Here is a 22,370-nt window from a genome sequence, read left to right as displayed (position 1 = left end):
CCACCATTGATTCCACCATGCCTGCGTTGCTCGAGTCAAGGGAAGCGCTCGCAGCCCATGGAGTCGAGGCTGAGATCAAAGATCATAAAACCTGTTTGGATTCTTCCACTGTCATGGACGATTTCTCCAGTCTAAATTGATTTTGGCCGTTAAGCTTATGTGTTGTATTGTTTCAGAGACAATGGCTTCAAAATGATATTCAGTATTTATACTTTCGTGCAAGTAAGTTTGTTGAGCAAAAATACCAAAATTTCTAGTTTTTCTTATTATAGGAAAAAAAGTAGCACACCTTATAATTCTAGTGGATCATGCGTCCGCCCAATTGCATCTCGGGAATGATCGATTGTCATGTTGTTGATCGATATGTCGCGGCCGGGCTATTTAATTTTAAGTTTCGCAGATGCCCCAAAGCCTAGGCTCTCCGCGCCGCGTCGTCAAATCATGGAAGATGGAATTGCCTACTAGTAGTACTAGTCCTACTGTGGTACATGTAGAAACTCTGCGATCGGTGCTCCATCAATCTTTCATACAAGTTCTTTCAAACCCTACCGCATCATGCTTCATGTAGCTTGATCAAACGCCTGGAGGCCCTACATTGTATGTAAGTTAAGAAGCCTAGGCGGCAGTCTGGCAGTAGCCAAGGCCTAGTACTAGACCCGTATACAGGGCCCAACGAATACTCCTCCGTCGTATGGAGGAACATTCGTCGGGCCCTGTTTACGGGTCTACTTGTAACCTAGCCCGGGTTGGACCATGAACCTATAATACTATTAAATTTTAGACAGTGTTGCCTTTGTTTATTTATTTTTTTTGGGGGGGGGACTTGGGCCTAACACTGTACCAATTTAAACTTGGGGTCCCCTAGCCCAGGTTGGACGATGGCTAAATTACATTGTGACTGTGTAGACGTCGTCCAACCTGGGCTGGGGGTCCCCTAGTATACAATCCCCACTACAAGAAGTAGTAACTAACATTGCAGTGGGACCGTTGTGAACTTCAGCTTGCAGGGGGCATTGCATTACTGGGCTAGGGGCCTAGTTACTCTTTAGACATTCAATGTTAAAGTTATAATTTATACTGTACAGCCAGTTTGATATTCGGTGCTGAATAAATAACAGTTCGACGTTCGGCGAGCAGTCTGGATGCACACCCCCTAACAAAGCCCTTGCTGGCATTCTGGTTGCAACAGAAATAATGGAGGGCAAAAGAAACAAGAATCTAACTTTACACCTCCCACAGTGGGTAAATAACCTCTGTGTTTTGTGTGGGTCAGATGGACTCGCTATTAAATAAAGAGTTAAGAACTCTTAACATGCCTACATGTAAGTCAATACTCTGTGTGCATGGAGTAGGCCTAGTGACTTAGACTTCTAAAGTAGGCTTCGAGCTAACTTCCAGTTTTCCCTCAAATGGGGGGAGGGGATATGTGCTCCCCCAGCGGATGCCCGTGCCCCCCCCATTTGAGATCCGTAAATAATCTCTGTGAAAATGCACATGTAGCTGCAGTGTGTTTTCTTGTTGTCATGGTGGTGCCACGATGAAAAAAATGTGCCCATCCTGGTTGCCTCCCCTCCACGAACCCCCCCCCCCCCGGAAATTTAGCCCTAGTTACGGCACTGGTTTTTCTGTCTCCATGATTGTATTAATCGTATTCCTCCATAGTTTTATCGCATACCGCAGTACAGCATAGCCTATATCCATGACCATGATGGCAGGAATCAGACACATTGCATTTGCAGTGAGTAATGACCATGGCAACTGAATGAGTCTGATGCCAAATGTCCATGATGCTATAGTCGCCAGATCCCTACTTTTGCCACTTATTGTCAAGTCTGATTGGTTTTCACAGTAAGTGGAAGGGACCTGGAGACTATCCGCTCCGAACAGAACAAAAGAGGGCATTTTTTTGGTACTCACTACGTAGGTGCACCATGAGGCACACAAGGATACATGTATCTGCGTTTGACGCGGAGCACGCTGAGTACGCGTAACTAATTTATTGTGGCATGTATGGTCTTTGAACTTGTGCAAGAACCCGCTTTCAACCATCTGTCCTTCTTTGGCTGATTGATGGTGCTTTTCAGCCCGGGGCAGATACAGTCACTGGCGTTAGACTGAGTAATTGGCCTTGTCCAATAAAGTCCTACATGTGGTTACTTCGACTACATGAATATGCCGCAAACTTGATACATCTTTACCAATAGACTTTGTTTAGCTGGTATTTTGGCACACAATGTGTCAATATCAGTTATGTTTTTGTTTTGAGCACTCTATGTGTAACTGCTTTCAGCATTGATCAGACAGTCAGGTGTGCAGAAGCCTCAACCCTAACTGTCCTCAGTCCTCCAACAGGTGCAGGATTGAGGACTGTTGGGGTTAAGATTGAAAGGTGTTCTCCATGAAAGTTACATGTACTTTAAAGTTTATTTTTTGAATTGTAGGTATTTTGGCTCCTAAGATAGAGTCAGGCTGCAATATTCTTCTGGTATACCGTTGAGAGACCTTTTCCGTGATTCCTGCACGGACATGGCAGAGCTGAGTGATATGGAGAGACTTCGAGCACAGAATTTGTCGTTGCTTGAGGAACTGCGAAAGGGACAGCGTGACTTGCGAACATCCTTCAGGTGAGGCTGAGCACCTATGTTTAATTTGGTCAGTGTTCGAAATTGGAAAGAGTTCGATGACCGGACATCACTTGACACCTTGTGCATAGAAGAGTCACGTTGACATCGTAGTTCTTGCCTAGCCTTCCTCTGGGTTCCTGAGTTTGAACCGCTTGGTCCACGTGTGGTTTGGTTTTCAGCCCCTACCTGAGTCGTTGGGTTTTCCTCAAAAAATTTGTACAGGGTTTTCTTCCCACCTCTAAAACCGAAAACTTAATTGTCCCTTATCCTGTAACTACACGTAATAACCTCTATAGGGCATGAAAAATTCTTTGTGTTTATGTAGTGGGACATTTTTTGGAAAGAGTTCTATACCCGGACATCACTTGACACCCTTTGCACCAACCCTATGAGACTGGCTTGAAGAATTCTTAGTGTTTTCCTGGTAAATGGTTCCAAATCCCAGCCAAATTTGATTTATTAGGACATGCTATGATGTTATTGCTGCGTTACTGATGGCTGATGGCTGATGAACCACTGTAGGGGAATCAGTCTGTGCATGGAACTCTTTCCGTAAAATAAAGTAAAATGAAGTTTTTGTCAGACAGCGATTGATTAAACAATTGCATAAAAGGCAACTTTGTACTGTGCAGTTTTACTCCAGATAAGCTGATTTCCTCATTTTTTGTTGGTTTTTCTTTTTCTTTCTTTTTACATTCATGCGTTCAGGTCTGCTGCCATCAGTAGAGGGAGCCCTTCAAGACAGCCTGTCCTTCAAGACAAGACAAAGGAGCTGAATGTGCAGTTCCCGAGGTAAATTAAAATATCCATTCCACCTTTCCAACCCAATGTTTTGGAATTGGTTTGTCTAACCTGTCCAGGGATTACAAAAATTACAAGTTGTTTTTTTTTGCAGAGATCCACTAAATCTTTCAATGGTGAATGGACGTGAGCCAACAAGTGCTGTGTCGTGCTCTCGCCTTACGAGCACACCAAAGTTGGCCAACTCACCTGCCAAGCCTAACCTCAGATCACATCAACGAGAAGAACCCTTTCCAGATTTGCCGGTGGTGAACCCTGTGCAGACCGACACTCCCAACGAACTGTACGAAAGTTTCCTCAGTGAGAGTCATTCCGCATTTAGACGAAGCCAGGGGAAACCCACTAAAGTGGTGAGCGTCGGCCAGACCTCACGGAAAACACTGGGCGGTGGTAGACCAGGAATATCCGGAAACGTCAGACGGAAAAGGCACACACCGAGAAAACTTCCCAAGCACCGCCAGGGGACAGGTGTTCCCACATTCACCCCAAGTCTTGGTCACAGTCGACCCCAGACACCGTACTCGGTGCAACTGGAGACATCGAGCCTACTCCCTCCGGAGCAAGAGAATCTAAGGGGTCAGAGGTCACGGTATGGGTACCGACGACCCCTTGACTTAGCCCACGAAGAATCCTATTACCAGATAAACAGTGACAGCCCAAAAGGCACCAGACCACATATCAGTCAGCTCGGGAAGAGTTTTGCCAAGCAACTCCTGTCTGAAGGCAACGACAGACAACAGACAAAGAGAAGTCGTGACGATCCGTCAAAACCAAAGTCCATTTTACTGACCCCCGGAAGTAAACTAAACAAGGTAAGGCCTACTTAAAGAATAAAAATTTCTAGCATCCAAAGTTTTCTTTTTATGGTTTTGTTTTCATGTTCGGTTGTACAAAGACACAAAGATGAAAGTGATTAAATTTGGGTAAGAGAACTGAACATGGTGAAATGGTTATGGGTGATTCCAGAAATTAGGGATCCATTTCTTTTCGTGTCCCTGTCACATCTGACATGTGATTTGTAGGTTCAGAACACATTTTCTAATTTCCAAGTGTGATGAATTAATGCAAATTACATGTACCTGCCAAACAAATGGTAATAGTTTGAAATCAATTCCAGTGATGTTTCCATGTCAAATAACAAAGGCCAGATGTAACAGAGACATGAAAATGTCACACTTTTGACCCCTCATTTCTTGTGTAGGACGGTTCCACAAAAATTAAAGCTGCTTCAATGAGCTTGTGTAGAATTTGCAGCTGAAGTCAAGTATCCAGACACGGCCACTGAAGATAACCCTGGAGATCGCGCGGTTGACTGCATGATGTAGCAAAGTGACATCCTGACTCCTAAGCACTTTTATTTTGTGACACATTGACTGAAATTTTTACTGTTTCACCTCACTTTTATCGTGGTGAAATTGAAAGAGTAACACGCCCTTCACCTACATGTAATGCACTCGTCGTGTATCAACTTAATGCAAAAACAGTGTCGGCTGTACGCACTTGTTGGTTTTCTCTTTTTCTCAAGATTTAACCATCTGAACGTGTAGAACCTGTAATACAGAGCATTGAGGATTCCGAATTTGCTGACAAATTTTTAATCCATTGTAATTCTCAAACCTGTCATGGTCTCAGGGATTACATGCTAACAGTACTTTTTTAACGGAGGCATTTTTGCATTTTTACAGCGGCTCCTTTTAATTTGTAAACTACTAAATTGCTAAGGTATCGCCACTGGAATATATTTTGCAAATTGTCGGCTCACAATGATTTCTAAAGAAATCTTTTCTGCAGTCGAGGAATAGAGTAAGCTTCCGTCAGTCTCTGAGTGCCTCGATGACCCTTGACCCTAACGACAGCGTGGCCAACCGCAGCCAGCCTCTCCTAGGCTACGACTGGATCGCGGGGTTGCTGGACGCGGACGCGCCAGTCAGCGAGCACTCCGAAGCTTACTTTGAGGAATTGCGACAGTTCCGGCAAGCTAACAGAGAGGAGTGCGTTCATAAGCCGAGGACGGGCGAGTAAGTACATGTACATGTAGGTTTTTTTTTAACTCAAAGTCAATTTAATTTAACAGCTTTTTGTAATTTGCCCATCCAAATCTAAGTCACTAAAACTTCACCGTGCCCTTGCAACAACCTTATTTGAAAGATAACTTTAGTGACCTTTTGCTAAGTCCCACTGCTTGATTGATTGGGGGTCGGTTCATGATGTACATGCACTTGCACACTCGCATTAAAGGGCAAATGGCCGTAGTTAAACTGCGATCAAACACTTTCATGACTACTCACAGTGCTGGTTCCCTGTGTACATTGTATGCCAGGCTGTTGATAACCAACAGTGTCACCAACCTCATTTTGAGGATTTTGCCTATGAAAATGTGTTGAGTTGGCTTGGCTGATCATCATTGACTGTCCTGTATTTGATGAGGGCCTTTTGAGCTGCGGTTAGCCATAGTTTTTGATCAGAGTTGATATTCTTTACTTCATGAGGTCACATTTTACGTCAAGTGCTTACACGCCCCTGTGCCCAACCCCCTGCAATGCTCATGTCTTTAACCCCTTGAGTTTCAAGCCTGTTTCGATTGCTTCAGAAATTTTCAGTCATAATGAAACTGTCTCAATAAAACCTTGTATAATCTAACTTCAGGCTGGATGCGTCAGCTGCAACACCAAGCGTCCTTGGTGGTTTTGAAAAAGAAACAAAGCCAGACAAGCACACCTGTAAGTTTCCAGCCAGTGCCAAGATCACCAAAAATCTTAAGTCCAAAGACAGCCCTGTTCTCTTACCCAGAACTAGTGATGCTGCCAGCCGAATCCTCCATTTTTTGTTCAGTCATACACTTATTTCATTCAGCCGTGTTGCTTGGTCATTGCCAATAAGCCTTTTGCGAGTTCAATCTGAACAAAATCTGGTACACTGAGTTATCTTATTCCACATAAACATTACAATTTGAATTCCCCAGACTAAAGACACTGTTGCTATACCTTGTGATTCAAGGCAAGCTTTTGCATAGTGACCACCATCTCTGGAATGGACTGGTTCCTTTGTGCCCTTCTCCATTGAGAACAGTGTATTGGTGCATGGCGTCTTTTATGAAACTAAGCAAAAGCTTGCCCCGAATCACGAGGTATAGCAACAGTGTCTTTAGAATGGAGAATTCAAATTAATATATTCATGTGAATTTACAGAGCTCATTGTACCAGATTTTATTCAAATATAGCTTGCAAAAGGCTTGTTGACTTTCTCAAATTGAAATGGTCCAATCTGACAAATATTTTATGAGAATTTAACCAGGCACAGATGTTTATTATAGCTTTTAACGGTCCCACTTCGTGCTGTAATATGTGGAAACCAAAAAAATTTTTGGAAATGCTTTATAATTTCCAAATTTATAAAGAAAATTCACACGTCCTGTTAGATCGATCCACTGCATTTGACTCTTGATTTTGAAATCATTATATCCCGGAGCAAATAGTTTTATCGGCCACAAGGTGTCTCCCCCTGCCAAAACACACCATTTCCAATCTGCACGGCACACGGTCGTCTCATTTTCCCCCATCAGGCATTCACAACTACACCTTGAACCCTCGTCTGTTTGCTGTGCCCTTGCACGGTACCCAGACCGGCGAGAGCCTGTGCGCCATCTGTAACGATCGTAGGCAGCCCAAGCAGCCTGGAGCCAGTTCACCGTCCTACATCAGGTGGGTGTGAGCTGCATGAGACGAAGCAGGCATGAAACCTCACGCAGGCAATCTATGTGTTTCCAAATGGCAAAACAGTGCATGAAATTGTACCAGAGTTTTAAATCGTTGAGCATATTCCAAATTATTTATTTGTCGATCGTCACATCTAGGGCTGGATGAATACACTTTCAAGTCACAATGCTCGTCACTTTTGTTCGTCCTGGCCTCCCTTGGTTGGACTGTGCTTGGTTTGTGGACTACTATCCCTTCCCCGTTTCCTCCCATCCCATAACCTCCCTTACACCTCCAACCCCACACCCTGACCCCACTTTCCCCACCCACGCCCCCTGCACCTCTTTCGTTCCCACTGCCCACCCTTCCGCCCTGTATCCCCACTCTTTCCCTGTTTATTGCTTTTGTTGATTGTTATCATATTGTAATGTTCTCTGTATTGTGCAATGGCCAAATAAATAATAATAATTGAAAAGTAGTCAGGCAAAACAGGATCAATCTCTTTCTGCCGTTACCAACTTTTTGATGGAAGGTCACGTGAGAACACAGTCTCGTGATTGAAATTTTATCCGCAGAAAAATCAGGGTTTAAGAAGAAAATGAAGATTTTGCTTTTGGGGCTTTTACCTTTTCATTAAATCAGGTACTTTGTTGGATCACATCTGATTTTGTTCCCGAAGGCATGTATCAAAAGTGGTCAAAAAATGGCATTTGCCCAACTGTCATTTCATACTTTGCGAATATTTATCAATATGCTGTTCATCGTAGTGATGCACTGTTATACTTATCATATCCCCCGCTAATCTGATCACCAGGCTGATTTCAGCAGCTGAAACCATTCGTGAAGCCTCTACCTTCTAAGCTATACTCCTGGGTGGAGTGAGGCAAGTTGGGGTAAAGTGACTTGCCCAAGGACACAGCCTTCAGCCAGGTGCTGGCTTCCATTCCCCCCCCTCGCGATCAGTAGTCACTAATCCCAACCACTGAGTCATGTGCCAACTTGATCTCTTCAATGTTATCTTCTCACAATATGCCTTTACAAATTGAGAAGCAGGGTCTTGCGCTGTGTGGTGCTCCTTTTGAGACTAAGTCAAGTTGAACGATGGAATGTATTTGATTTATGAAATTTAAAATTTTTCATGACGAAGGGAGCAAGTTAAGTACATGTGGTTCGTTTGCAGTTGCACAATGTGAAAATATCTCTTTTGTGAGTTTATGTGGTTATGAAAAGAACTGAAGATAATCAATATTTGGACTGTATGCTCTGTTCATCGTCAGGACTCCGGAGACTGGACTTCAACATTAAATGTTTCAATTCCACCGTCCATTTGATCGAATGATTTTGGCCTTGTTAGGCATGTCCATTCAGCTGCCTTTGAGGTCATTTGTAACCCTTTGAAAATTGCTTCAGAATGCAATTTTGTATTAATCAAATAAGTGACTTTTTTCTTTTGTTATGTCATGAATGTTCACCTCCACAAATACTCTATTTAAAAAAAAAATCAGAATATTTGATAATTGATCACCAATCTGAATATTGGAATGATGCGTAGAGCCTTGTTTCCTCCAGGGAGGCTGCCCAAGTGACATAGAATAATGCTAGTTCACACCTTCATCGTTTTCAGTTTGGTTTTCTTTTCTTCTCTCTCTCTGTGCTGCGTGCGATTTTGAAGGGTGAGCATTCCAAGATCAACCCTAGCCTCCCCCTATAAGATCCGCCCCCATCGGAGGAAAAGCTACGACCCAACAGACTCGGTGGGACTGTCACAGGTGAGCTTTCACTTAAGATGGGAGGCATTGCTGGTATGTCAGTGGTTGGATTTGAATAGAGGAAGATGTGGGTGTGACCACGTCCTAGGATCAAACACCCAACCCTATGATGGGAAGGCACAAGCGCTAATGGCTACGCCGCATGTCTCCAAAAAGTATAGTAAAGTCCATGAGAAAAATGGCCAGAAAGTTTAGAGGTAATTATTTGGAACTCTGTCTTTTTTCTGCTCGATTTGCAGCACTGCCTGGCTGGTTGGCAGAGCTCCAAACCTTCCATGCTGCCAGCGGCATCCAACATCGACTTGAAGGATTCAGTGGACAAGTTGGCTTCGGACGCACTGAATCTGATGGTGAGCTTTTGCCTCTAACTGTTCCCTTGGTCCTTCCATCTGCCTGTCTGAACCCTTCTCATTCTCTCATACTCTGAAAGGGTAGCACCTTAACTCTAAAAAAGCCGGATAATCCACCTTCTTGCCCCTGTCAACATTTCCTCCGATGTCGCGGTGCAATATTTTGCACGCCGAACCTTCGGAAGTTTTCGCTAGTCACGTGTTGCAGTCATCTTGACACCAATTTTGTGAATATTGGACCTACTTGTGCTGTTCTCATGAAATGCCTATTTTTCCGAGACAGGTCTGCTAAAAAATGTATACTTGTCCTTTTGACGCGTTCAGTGCATGCCGGCCGACAGACGCACGACCAAGAGTTCTGCTGTACATGCCACTTTGTTTGCATATTCGGTCAAATAACTGAATATGAATAAATGACCTCTCAAATGTTTACTTCAACAGTCTTACCCATCACAGGAACCCTCCTATCCCATCGAGAGATCAGCAAGACTCTCCAAGCACACCCAGGAGCTGCTGAATCGCTCCCACGCCCTGCGGCTGGACCTCCAGAAATTGGAACGGGTGGGGATGTCAGTGGCCCGACTCCCTCCTGAGCCAGATTCAGCCTCCCACCCCGTGCTTTGACAACAGTCCAGATATGTGATGGAAATCGCAAAGCCCACTTCAGCTTTAATGGCCTTAGAAAGAATCTTGTACAACATAACATCAGAAGGAACCTTCAACATTGTTCACCCACATAGTGCTGCTTTTTTTCTTATCAGGATACCAAACTGAGCGATGCATCAAAGCTCAGTTTACACTTTCCAAGACTAAATCTCAAAAACTAGTTCCGGTAACTTCTGACTCTTTCAGAAGCAAAAGCGTGTTTGCTTGAGCGTTATGCAGTTGGCCGTGTTGGGAAAACAGTGATGGTGTGTTGACGATACCAAGTATTTTTGCGACAAAAACTAGCGGCATGTTGATCGACTTGGTTGTCCTTGATCGATATATGTCACTGTTTGTATCTGACAAGAAACAAAAGCTTTGGTCAGTTCAGTCATAGCTATGGTAAAAGAAAAGCTGGTCTTTTTTGTTGTTTTTTTCAGATGGATGAGATATGTTTCTGGTCATCGTGTTGATGTCATATATTTCTCGATTTGGGCTTCAAAATTATACTGCCTGTTTACAGAGGTGAATTTTCAATTTGCTGTATATGACATGCTCCTGTTCTCCTAGAGCAAAAAGAAACCTTTTTGTGAACCAAACGGGTTGAGTTATAACTTCCTGAATGAAGACCGACACAGTTTAAGTAATTTCGGATTTGAAAGAACAAACATCTTTTGGACATGTTTTCATTGAGTGGCTGGCTTGAATAAGCCTTTTGTGAGTAAATTTGAATAAAATCTGGTACCCTGTGCTATCTTATTTCACATAAACATAACAATTTGAATTCCCCAGACTGAAGACACTGTTGCTTTACCTTGTGATTCAAGGCAAGCTTTTGCATAGCAATCACCATCTCTGGAATGGACTGGTTCCTTTATGCCCTTTTTATCTGTTGAAAACAGTGTATTGGTGCAAGGCGTCCTTTATGAAACTAAGCAAAAGCTTGCCTCGAATCACGAGGTATAACAACAGTGCCTTTAGTATGGAGAATTCAATTTATTATGTTCACATGAATTTGGAGAACTCGGTATACGAGATTTTATTCCAATGTTACTCGCAAATGGCTTATTCGGTAACAAAAAACAGTCTTGCTCCTCACCTTTTGCTGAATGTAAATAAAAATTAACCATTTAGGATGTTTAGATAATTCAGCCATTCAGTGTTGTGATCTAGACACCATTCATTATGTTTAGTTTGAGTACTAAACTTCAAAGTGGATATGGATTGCCTCCATTTGAATGATTTTCAAACAAAGTTGTAAATACTTGTTGAATGATTGGATATCTAGCATTCTGTTCAACATTTTTTGACGTGGTTACAATACCTTAACCCATCCTGTAAAAATTAAATAAATAAGGATAAATATCTTAATAAAAATATTTGAACAATTAAAATACCGACATGGCTTTTTTTAACCCTTCCAATTTTTATGTTTAAAAATATTGTGTGTTTTTGTTTAACCACTTGACGCCAGATGACATGTAAACACACACAGTTTTCCTTATTTGTCCCATGCAGGACCTGTTCACTCAGTTAAGAATTCTTTTTTCACTTCCACGGTTGACTTATGAATGCTTTGGGCTGTGTTTGGTCAAAGCACAATTGCAAAGTTGAAAAATTTCTAGGTAAAAAAACCTGCCCCCAGCAGCTTTTCCGGGTAAGAAATCCGACCTTCACTAGTTTAATGAAATAGAAAACTTGATGTCCTGATAGTACATTTTGCAGTGAAATGGACAAGATTTGGGGATTTTTTATGAAATAAATTTGTTTATCCATTGCTGTCATTTGGACACATACAAATATTTGAGGAAATTCTAATAAATTTTAGTAAGTTAGCCAAACACTTGCATTTTGATCTTAAGCCTGATTTTCTGTGCTCAGATTTATTAATTGAGAAAAGAAATCAAAGAATATGTGTGATGTTCTTGAATGAAATCAAATAGTTAGGGCAAACCTTTTCATTTTAGTTTCGATTTCAAAAATGAATATCAGAAAATTAAATTGCAAGGTTAAGCCCTTGCATTTTATTGAAAGATAAATATTAATATTTCAAAAACTTAAACAGCTCAAATCAGGAAGAAAATGAATTTTTAGGGACACTTTCAATGTAAAAATTTCAAGGTAACCTTGTAGTTCATTCTGGAGATACATGTACCTGATTATCCTGAAAAGTTCTTTAATAGAATTTAAAATACTCTTAAATACAACAGCAAATCTAACTTTTTGCACAGTTTAATTTAGAGTAACAAATATGAATATTTGGGTCACTCAAAAATAAAAAAAATTTATTAATTTGTATTTCAATTTGGAGAAGAAATAATAAATCTCTTAAGAAAATAAAAGGCAATGTAAAATCTTTGCCATTTAAACTTTGGGAAAATGAATTTCTTTGGGACTTTTTCAAAATGATATAATTTCAAGGTTAACTCCTAGTTTGAATCGGAGATCCTGTGAAAACTTTGAAAAAAAAAACAAAGCAGCTAGTTCCAAATGTATAGTAGTCTCATATATTTCTTACAGAGCTATCCAAAATATTTTCTCCCAAAATGGAAAGTGCAAGGGGTTAACCTTGCATTTTTATCTGATGAAAAGAGTGACATAAATATTCGTTTTTTCTCTTAAAATCAAAATTAAACTAGCTGCTTTGTTTTATTCCAAGACTTCACAGGATTTTCATTTTCCTCTACAATTAAACTACAAGGGGTTAACCCTGGAATTGCACATTACGGTTCCCACAAATTCATTTTCCCAAATTTAAACTGTAGGGTTAATATTGCCTCTTCTTTTAAAGAGTTTTAATATTCATTCCTTCTCCAACTTGAGATCACAAACGGATGAAAGTGTTTTATTTTCAGTTACCCAAATATTCATATTTGGTTTCAAAATAAAAATGTGCCTAAGGTTTGACTTGCCGTTTAAATTAAGTAAAAGACTTTTATGTTATTAAAAAACTTTGTGGGATACGCAAATTTTTCCAGAGTGAACTACAAAAAATACAATTAAGGGTTAACCTTGCAATTTTTCAATAATTAAAAGTGTGTGCACGGGATGTCAAGTGATGTCTGTGTGATGTACGGAACTCTTTTTGATAAATATACCTCAAGTATCGATCAGGTGTTGGCCATTGTGAGAGGGGACAGGCACTCCGCAAACAACACGTGGTTGCGGGGGCGCACGTGCGCATGTGTACCAATGTCATGTACATGTAGTCGCTGATGAGCTCACGGTGGTCGCTTTGATCCGTTTATTTTCGCGACTTCGTGTATCAAGAAATTAGTCTTTGAGGAATCGCTGGCACACCTCCGTTATGACATTGATGGAGTAAGTACAATGGATTTGCTTTTATTATTCCACACTTTACAGGAATTTAATTCATAGGCCTAGTTCTTAAGTTGAGAGTGATGAGACCGTGGAGAAAGGAAAGGACCATGTTGAGACTAATCCTACATGTAGGGCTAGGATCAACACTAGGGATGTACTCCACAAATCCAGGTAAAATCAGCATTGTTCGGGGCCCAATAATGTGTACCAACATCCCTGAGGCATCTGAAACACACGTTAAATTATTGTATGGTCCGTAATCTTTTACTTTCTTTTCAATTTTCTGTGGGTTACATTTTGAGTTATTCCCTCAAAACAAAATTACCCCCAAAAAGTGATTTTTCCAAAGTCTGCTTGCAGCAATTTTACAAGTGACAACCCTCAACTTTCTCGGGCACTTAGGACTATTTTTCCAACAGTATTTTTTAGCCATTCTGCTCTCAAATGTAAGCCCAAAGACCCAGGGAGTTGACTCTGGCAAAGATTTACACAATCTAACCATTTTGGGGGCCATACAATTCCCCTCCTTCTTTTTCAAAAGATACTGGGGCACTTTTAATTAGCATTAAAAGTGCCACAGTATCTTTTGAAAAAGGAGATTGCTTGAATTAGTGGACTGCACCACCTACGTACACCTAAGCCCACTGGCTACAGTATGTGCATGGCCCATTTCTGTGAAAATGACATGACATGCATGAATAACTTTAGTAGGCCTTATTTTTAATTTCTGTATGCCCACTAAGATTTTGCACACATCTTACAAATTGTTTATCCCTCAAGTCGTTGGGTCTGATGTGCTCCCCCTACATACTTGAAGCTGTAATACTAAATAACCAGGTACTAAATCCCTTATGAATATTAATTAGGGCCTAGTTGTTAAAACAAAAGAAAACCTTAAAACGAGAATAACTCTGGAGTCCTTCAATTTTTTCCAAAATTCAAATATGCACACTGCAAAGCATGCCAAAGTGAAGTTGGGCATGTTGGGTTTTATGGAATCATAGACCTGGAGAAGAAAAAGCAACCCTCCAGGTCTATGATCAGATAGTGGGATGATAAGCCCAACAAGCTCAACTTCACTTTGGCATGCTGTGCGCATTTGAATTTTTGAAATGATAATTGACGCGACAGCATCAGGATGATGTAGATCAGTCAAGTAATAGTCCGAGCAACCGTAGAGCAAGGACAGAGAGAGAGAAACTTAGACTCTACAAATTGCCTTTTTAAACATTTGGATATATCACCATGCACGATATGAGGCAAATGAACTCTACACCTGTGCTGTGTATCACTGCTACTTGCTACAAAACTGTTCACTGTTTTTTGTGTGTGTGACATTAAAAGATACAGCACAAGACCGATCAGGGAACAAGACCAGCAGCACTAAACATCGAGCAAGCTGGCTGCAGAAGAGTAGCAGGACAAATGCTACTCCATCTGTGCACAGACCCACTGCTCGCTGCTACACAGGGCCGGACTGGTCGAAAAAGGAAGGGGCTGGGGTAGAGCAGCGGGACAAATGCTACTCCATCTGTGCACAAACCCACTGCTCGCTGCTACACAGGGCCGGACTGGTCGAAAAAGGAAGGGGCTGGGGTAGAGCAGCGGGACAAATGCTACTCCATCTGTGCACAAACCCACTGCTTGCTGCTACACAGGGCCGGACTGGTCCAAAAAGGAAGGGGCTGGGGTAGAGCAGCAGGACAAATGCTACTCCATCTGTGCACAAACCCACTGCTCGCTGCTACACAGGGCCGGACTGGTCAGAAAAGGAAGGGGCTGGGGCAGAGCAGCGGGACAAATGCTACTCCATCTGTGCACAAACCCACTGCTCGCTGCTACACAGGGCCGGACTGGTCAGAAAAGGAAGGGGCTGGGGTAGAGCAGCGGGACAAATGCTACTCCATCTGTGCACAAACCCACTGCTCGCTGCTACACAGGGCCGGACTGGTCAGAAAAGGAAGGGGCTGGGGTAGAGCAGCAGGACAAATGCTACTCCATCTGTGCACAAACCCACTGCTCGCTGCTACACAGGGCCGGACTGGTCAAAAAAGGAAGGGGCTGGGGTAGAGCAGCAGGACAAATGCTACTCCATCTGTGCACAAACCCACTGCTTGCTGCTACACAGGGCCGGACTGGTCGAAAAAGGAAGGGGCTGGGGTAGAGTAGCAGGACAAATGCTACTCCATCTGTGCACAAACCCACTGCTCGCTGCTACACAGGGCCGGACTGGTCAGAAAAGGAAGGGGCTGGGGTAGAGCAGCAGGACAAAGGCTACTCCATCTGTGCACAAACCCACTGCTTGCTGCTACACAGGGCCAGACTGGTCAGAAAAGGAAGGGGCTGGGGTAGAGCAGCAGGACAAAGGCTACTCCATCTGTGCACAAACCCACTGCTTGCTGCTACACAGGGCCGGACTGGTCAGAAAAGGAAGGGGCTGGGGTAGAGCAGCAGGACAAATGCTACTCCATCTGTGCACAAACCCACTGCTTGCTGCTACACAGGGCCGGACTGGTCAGAAAAGGAAGGGGCTGGGGTAGAGCAGCGGGACAAATGCTACTCCATCTGTGCACAAACCCACTGCTCGCTGCTACACAGGGCCGGACTGGTCAGAAAAGGAAGGGGCTGGGGTAGAGTAGCAGGACAAATGCTACTCCATCTGTGCACAAACCCACTGCTCGCTGCTACACAGGGCCGGACTGGTCAGAAAAGGAAGGGGCTGGGGTAGAGCAGCAGGACAAATGCTACTCCATCTGTGCACAAACCCACTGCTCGCTGCTACACAGGGCCGGACTGGTCAGAAAAGGAAGGGGCTGGGGTAGAGCAGCAGGACAAATGCTACTCCATCTGTGCACAAACCCACTGCTTGCTGCTACACAGGGCCGGACTGGTCAGAAAAGGAAGGGGCTGGGGTAGAGCAGCAGGACAAATGCTACTCCATCTGTGCACAAACCCACTGCTTGCTGCTACACAGGGCTGGACTGGTCAGAAAAGGAAGGGGCTGGGGTAGAGCAGCAGGACAAATGCTACTCCATCTGTGCACAAACCCACTGCTTGCTGCTACACAGGGCTGGACTGGTCAGAAAAGGAAGGGGCTGGGGTAGAGCAGCAGGACAAATGCTACTCCATCTGTGCACAAACCCACTGCTTGCTGCTACACAGGGCTGGACTGGTCAGAAAAGGAAGGGGCTGGGGTAGAGCAGCAGGACAAATGCTACTCCATCTGTGCACAAACCCACTGCTTGCTGCTACACAGGGCTGGACTGGTCAGAAAAGGAAGGGGCTGGGGTAGAGCAGCAGGACAAATGCTACTCCATCTGTGCACAAACCCACTGCTTGCTGCTACACAGGGCTGGACTGGTCAGAAAAGGAAGGGGCTGGGGTAGAGCAGCAGGACAAATGCTACTCCATCTGTGCACAAACCCACTGCTTGCTGCTACACAGGGCCGGACTGGTCAGAAAAGGAAGGGGCTGGGGTAGAGTAGCAGGACAAATGCTACTCCATCTGTGCACAAACCCACTGCTCGCTGCTACACAGGGCTGGACTGGTCAGAAAAGGAAGGGGCTGGGGTAGAGCAGCAGGACAAATGCTACTCCATCTGTGCACAAACCCACTGCTTGCTGCTACACAGGGCCGGACTGGTCAAAAAAGGAAGGGGCTGGGGTAGAGCAGCGGGACAAATGCTACTCCATCTGTGCACTAACCCACTGCTTGCTGCTACACAGGGCCGGACTGGTCAGAAAAGGAAGGGGCTGGGGTAGAGCAGCAGGACAAATGCTACTCCATCTGTGCACAAACCCACTGCTTGCTGCTACACAGGGCCGGACTGGTCAGAAAAGGAAGGGGCTGGGGTAGAGTAGCAGGACAAATGCTACTCCATCTGTGCACAAACCCACTGCTCGCTGCTACACAGGGCCGGACTGGTCAGAAAAGGAAGGGGCTGGGGTAGAGCAGCGGGACAAATGCTACTCCATCTGTGCACAAACCCACTGCTTGCTGCTACACAGGGCCGGACTGGTCAGAAAAGGAAGGGGCTGGGGTAGAGCAGCGGGACAAATGCTACTCCATCTGTGCACAAACCCACTGCTTGCTGCTACACAGGGCCGGACTGGTCAAAAAAGGAAGGGGCTGGGGTAGAGCAGCAGGACAAATGCTACTCCATCTGTGCACAAACCCACTGCTCGCTGCTACACAGGGCCGGACTGGTCAAAAAAGGAAGGGGCTGGGGTAGAGTAGCAGGACAAATGCTACTCCATCTGTGCACAAACCCACTGCTCGCTGCTACACAGGGCCGGACTGGTCAAAAAAGGAAGGGGCTGGGGTAGAGCAGCGGGACAAATGCTACTCCATCTGTGCACAAACCCACTGCTTGCTGCTACACAGGGCCGGACTGGTCAGAAAAGGAAGGGGCTGGGGTAGAGCAGCAGGACAAATGCTACTCCATCTGTGCACAAACCCACTGCTTGCTGCTACACAGGGCCGGACTGGTCAAAAAAGGAAGGGGCTGGGGTAGAGCAGCGGGACAAATGCCAGGTGAATGTACCAGACATGTACCGTGGCTGCCTACATTAATGTTGAGGCTGGCTAGCGTCATGGTGCGAGTGGACTGACCCATGTAATCTCCAAAAGAAGAGGCAGGTTACGTCATAAGTAGCTCAGGTAAGAGTCCTGTGTTTCATATCATCGCTGACTTTCTGCAAGGATGAATCCGGGAAAATGAGAGGGGCCAATCAGGGTCATGACCAAAGAAGGAGCACAAATTGTTTTCATTTGAAAAAATGAAAGGATCTTATTGGTCTATTTAATTTCCCCTCATTTGAAAAGTGGAAATGTAGCCTAACCCCTCGAATAAACTTTAAAAATTAAAAAGAATTGGGCCCCAAGAATCAAGTTTGTGCCCCCTCTCCAAAAAAAATTGCTCTTGCCTAGCTGAATCCACCCTTGGGTGCTTGTGGCTAGCAGCAACCCTAACCTAGGGATGGTTGTGTGCATTGTGTCAACCAAATAAAGATGATAGGGATGAGGTTAAACCCTTGTAACCAGGGCAAGCTAGTTGAATGCATGCACTATACTGGAATTATTCACATTGCCCTGGCCTAAAGTTCATTTTCCTTCATGGTTCATTGCTGTTTCATGACAAATTACCATTGATCAATGGTCCATATTTCCGGAGACATGGTCAACATGTTCTAGGAGTAATTTTGGTTTCATAGTTTTAATAGTAAAACTCATGAAATGAAGCGTCTAATTGTAGACGTAAATACCTTTAGACTGACACAGCAGTTAAGGAAAAGGCTGCATCCGAATCTATTGTCTAGAGCTAGGTCTAGGTCTTCACTCCATTGGAAATGTGCAGCGAAGCGTAGACAATAGACCTAGCCGTAGCTCTGGAAGCCCGTTTCGGACACGGCCTACGTCTCCACTTTTAATAACCATGAGCAAGTGGCTGCCTTGTTCCTTGGGGTTTCATGATTTGCTCTGCAGCACTGCTCTACTCAAAGAAGATGGATTGGGGGCAACTGTGGCAATTGTCCATCAAACATTAGTTGGCCCTGTTGGTCATTTATAAAAGTTCTAACCAGTTCAATTTTTCTTCCTCATAATATTGCCCATTATTACAAGCCATTAGTAGGAGCCAAGGTGCACTTTATGTGAAATTCAGATAAATTCCTGACATCCCTGTTGTTCAGTGAATATTTTGAAAAGCAAATTTAACAATATTTCCTCAAGTTATATCTGATAGAGCACTGAGAACTGTGTTTCCGAAACATTTCAAAAATAAAGTCTAAAATTTAAAATCACATACATTATGGGGATTTTTTCAGGCCTTTGAAGGTGAGCAATGAATATGGACAAAATTTAAAGTGTTCAGAGCTCTTATTTAAAGGAGGATCTACCTTAATTTTGACAAATATTGAACCAAAACAAAAAAGGGACCATGTTGTAAACACTGGTCAGTATTTTCAGTCAACATCCAAAATTTCTGATTTGTATCCAACTCAACAGACATGTGTACACTGTTGAAATATTTCTGCCCACACTTTCGGGATCAATCGTTGATTTCTGTAGGAGCTGTTGGTCCATAGATGTTTTAGGTTAGTGGTCTTCCCTGATTGACATTACAGTATTACTGTAAAACAGCGCCCTCACTTGTTAGGAAAAGGGAAAGACAATACTTTAACATCAAATGAATCAGCCAAACTGACTCTTAAACAGTTAATATTGTTTGATTCACTAAACCCTAAAGGGGTGTCTGGAAAAATATTTTTAACAAAGAGTACTAATCACAAATGCTTTCAGAAGTCATGGGTCGGAAGTGTCTAAGGAATCCTTTTGCCATAGTTCATTTTCTGACATGAAAATGGATGAAAAGCAATAGACACTAACAGTTTGTTACAAAGTAAAAGGAGCGTACAAGAACCCTATAATTTTTGAAGAAATGTCTCAATTTCTGCTGCAATTTATTTCCCTTTGTGATCAATTTCTTCCCTAGACCTCCTCATATGAAAGCTGTGGGTATGCCCCAGGAGAAGCAGACCATGATGCTGATGAGAAGAGCGCCCTCGCTTCCTTCAAAGTGGAGAGAAGGAAGATGGAGGACACGCTCCTATGGGACTTCACAAAGATGATTCATGAGAATGTCAAGGAGAGGAAGGAACTCAGATAGATGCCAGTCCTCGCATCCATCACTGAGGAGGAACAGTTTCCAAGATTGTATGAGGGATCATCAGAATCTTAGGCATTGATTCACAAAAAGGCAAGGAAAGGACTCAGTCTTCTCAGAGATGCAGTTCCTTGCTTCCACCTTAGTGATGGAACAAGTCTATCTGCATTTGTACACTACTCAAAGGATCAAAGGATCATACGTAGTGATTAACCCTAACCCTACATAACACTACAAATTACTACTTGTAGTAAAATGTAGTAATCAGCGCTGCCGCTTGTAAGAGGACATGACCGCATTGTTCAGTGAAGCCATAAGATACAATAGATAAGACAATGTACCATACAGTGCTGTGGCACTATGAATGCATGGCTTTATTGTTCTCTGTATGAGTAACAATGGAAGCAACCTAGCCAGAAGTAGTAATCTGTAGCGCTAGGTCCTTCAGGCTCAGGCTATTACTTAGTATTTTGTAGTACTTTGTAGTGTAAGCCAAACAATATGCTTGGCGGTTAGGGTTAATAATTTAACCAAATGGTATTCACATCGCAAAAAATGAGCGTCATTTAATTCGGCTTTTCCTGGCATCAAAACAAGAAACTTCCGTGACAGAGTACTGAAGTCTCATGATACTGAAAAAAACATTGGTCAGCACCTTGCCTGGGCCCTTTACCACCCTGAAAATGATGTATAAATGTGGCGGTTTATCCAATTAATGCGAGGGCGCTGTTACTGAGTTAGAATGATATTGCGGTAATATGAGGGCGCTGTTTATGATTTAGAATACCTGAGCAATACACATCGCCCAATGCTTTTTGACCGTTGCAGCTAATTGGGCTCTGAAACACGACTAACCAATTGCATTGTCTCACATTCTATGGTGCTCAACCAAGCATGAACATGAGCTTCAGTGTACGATATGTAAAGTCAATGAGGTACACACCTGGCTGAAATTTTTCTAAGACAAATGTCTGATCCTTTCAATTTTTCGAGTAATGTATATTGGTATACAGTACAATGCTGCTATAATGAACAGGGCAGGGTCCATTCACAACGCCTGGTGTAGCATAGCGCCCCAACTATTGCAATTTCATTGGTACTGTTCCAATTGTCATATTTTCATAGGCCTAAAAATAAGAATGTTCCGGTTTCCATAAAAAGTCCTGGCAAAAGAGGGCGCTATTTGCAGAAAAAAGAGGGTGCTATTTCCGGTGTTGAAAGTCAGTTTTACACATACATACGTAGTTGTTCTTGTTCGTGTAAAACAGATCATCTTGTTCAGCTGCTTGTTTTGCTATGGGCTCACAACATGGCCGTTCCAATGTCAGAGTTTATTGAAATCTTAATATTTGAGTCACTATCATCAGTCCCAAACTTTTTCCTTTAATTTAAAGCAAACTTGTGATATTCAGTAAAAGTGCGCAGAAAATTTGGGAGCCAAGAGGCACGTTCCGTATACCGAATTGTTCAGTACAGTGGCCATGTACTGTACTTACATCCAACTTATTCATGATTTAAGAGGTACTCTGTAAATTGAATAGACAGTTGTTCAGGTTGCTTTCAAAGAAAGACTGTTGTTTGCCTTTAATTTGTTTCTTTTCATTGTAACGCATTGACTCATATTAATGCACATTTAAAAACATTCATGTTTACATTTAAAAGTTATCAAGCTGCAAATAATTACCATTTGGAGAGACTCTAGACACTTTGATACTACTTCTTTTGAGGACTAAAAGCTTGTAACTATTGCATGCTTTTAAAAATTGAATGACGTTTCCATTCAGGCAGCCAAAATACCAGCACTGTTCAGTCAACCCAGTGGCTGTTCTGAACCTCATTTTAACAAGTTTGCCCCCGCGAACAGAGATATTGACAAATGGGAAGAACCACCGACATAGGGCTGGATAGCTCACAGTTGGTAGAGTGTTCCAGAGGTCGCAGGTTCAAATCCCACTCCAGTCAATTTCTTTGTTCATCTTAATAAGTTTTTCCTTGGACAAATTCTATATGCATTTTGTGTTTTCCAAGTTGTGCATCCACATTGCCAAAGCATTAGAAAAAGTCTTTCATTTAAAATTATCACAAATCTGCAAGTTGCAAATTGTTGTTGGCTCAGTGCTGAAAGGCCATTTCTGCAAAAATGTAATTTTTGAAACTCTCAAAGGGCCTTAATTAATCCAAAAAATATCCGATTTTAACAGGGTTTTTTCTATATTTTAGTCATAAAACTAGTTTTTTGCAGTAACATGTTTAAATTTTAACCAATTCTTTTTCCCAAATTAATGTCTAATTTTTCACTAAACACTTTTTAGTGCATTCCAAGGACCTTTTAGCATTGCCATGAAGTTTGTTTCATTTGAAAATATTACCTTGCAAAAATGCTTTGTGTGTATGTCAATCACCATTTATTGCTATAACCAGTTAAGTTCTATTTGCAAGTGAAATAAACGCTCATTTATTTAAAACTAGCCCAACTTGTTTGTACATGTATATCTATTTG

At 42.9% G+C, this 22,370-nt stretch overlaps 1 protein-coding gene and 1 long non-coding RNA gene across 4 annotated transcripts; both read left to right on the top strand.

The window, feature by feature from the left end:
• Positions 1–84: 84 nt before the first annotated feature.
• LOC110976528 (uncharacterized) lies at positions 85–11,727 on the top strand. Of its 3 annotated transcripts, none has more exons than XM_022229863.2 (10): positions 85–222; positions 2,442–2,624; positions 3,333–3,416; positions 3,520–4,237; positions 5,217–5,443; positions 6,072–6,145; positions 6,988–7,126; positions 8,793–8,889; positions 9,129–9,239; positions 9,681–11,727. In XM_022229863.2, exons 2-10 carry the CDS (start codon positions 2,527–2,529, stop codon positions 9,861–9,863), a joined length of 1,731 nt encoding a protein of 576 aa, XP_022085555.2. In that variant the 5' UTR covers positions 85–222; positions 2,442–2,526; the 3' UTR covers positions 9,864–11,727. The 3 variants fall into 3 exon arrangements, with proteins under 3 accessions (XP_022085555.2, XP_087003225.1, XP_022085554.2); XM_087147099.1 differs by lacking the exon at positions 85–222 and adding an exon at positions 252–601 and having other exon boundaries at positions 9,696–11,727; XM_022229862.2 differs by lacking the exon at positions 85–222 and adding an exon at positions 254–601.
• A 5,517-nt stretch (positions 11,728–17,244) lies between these two features.
• On the top strand, positions 17,245–22,338 carry LOC147796393 (uncharacterized). Its single transcript, XR_015428004.1, has 2 exons — positions 17,245–17,865; positions 19,700–22,338. It is a non-coding gene; the product is annotated as an uncharacterized LOC147796393 (long non-coding RNA).
• Positions 22,339–22,370: the final 32 nt, after the last annotated feature.

This window comes from Acanthaster planci, linkage group LG16 (genome assembly GCF_054643075.1).
Source record: "Acanthaster planci isolate LZ-2023a linkage group LG16, COTS_SCS, whole genome shotgun sequence".
Taxonomy (NCBI): Eukaryota; Metazoa; Echinodermata; class Asteroidea; order Valvatida; family Acanthasteridae; genus Acanthaster; species Acanthaster planci.
The sequence above is the reverse complement of the archived record's forward strand: the minus strand, read 5'-3'. Positions and strand labels throughout refer to the sequence as shown.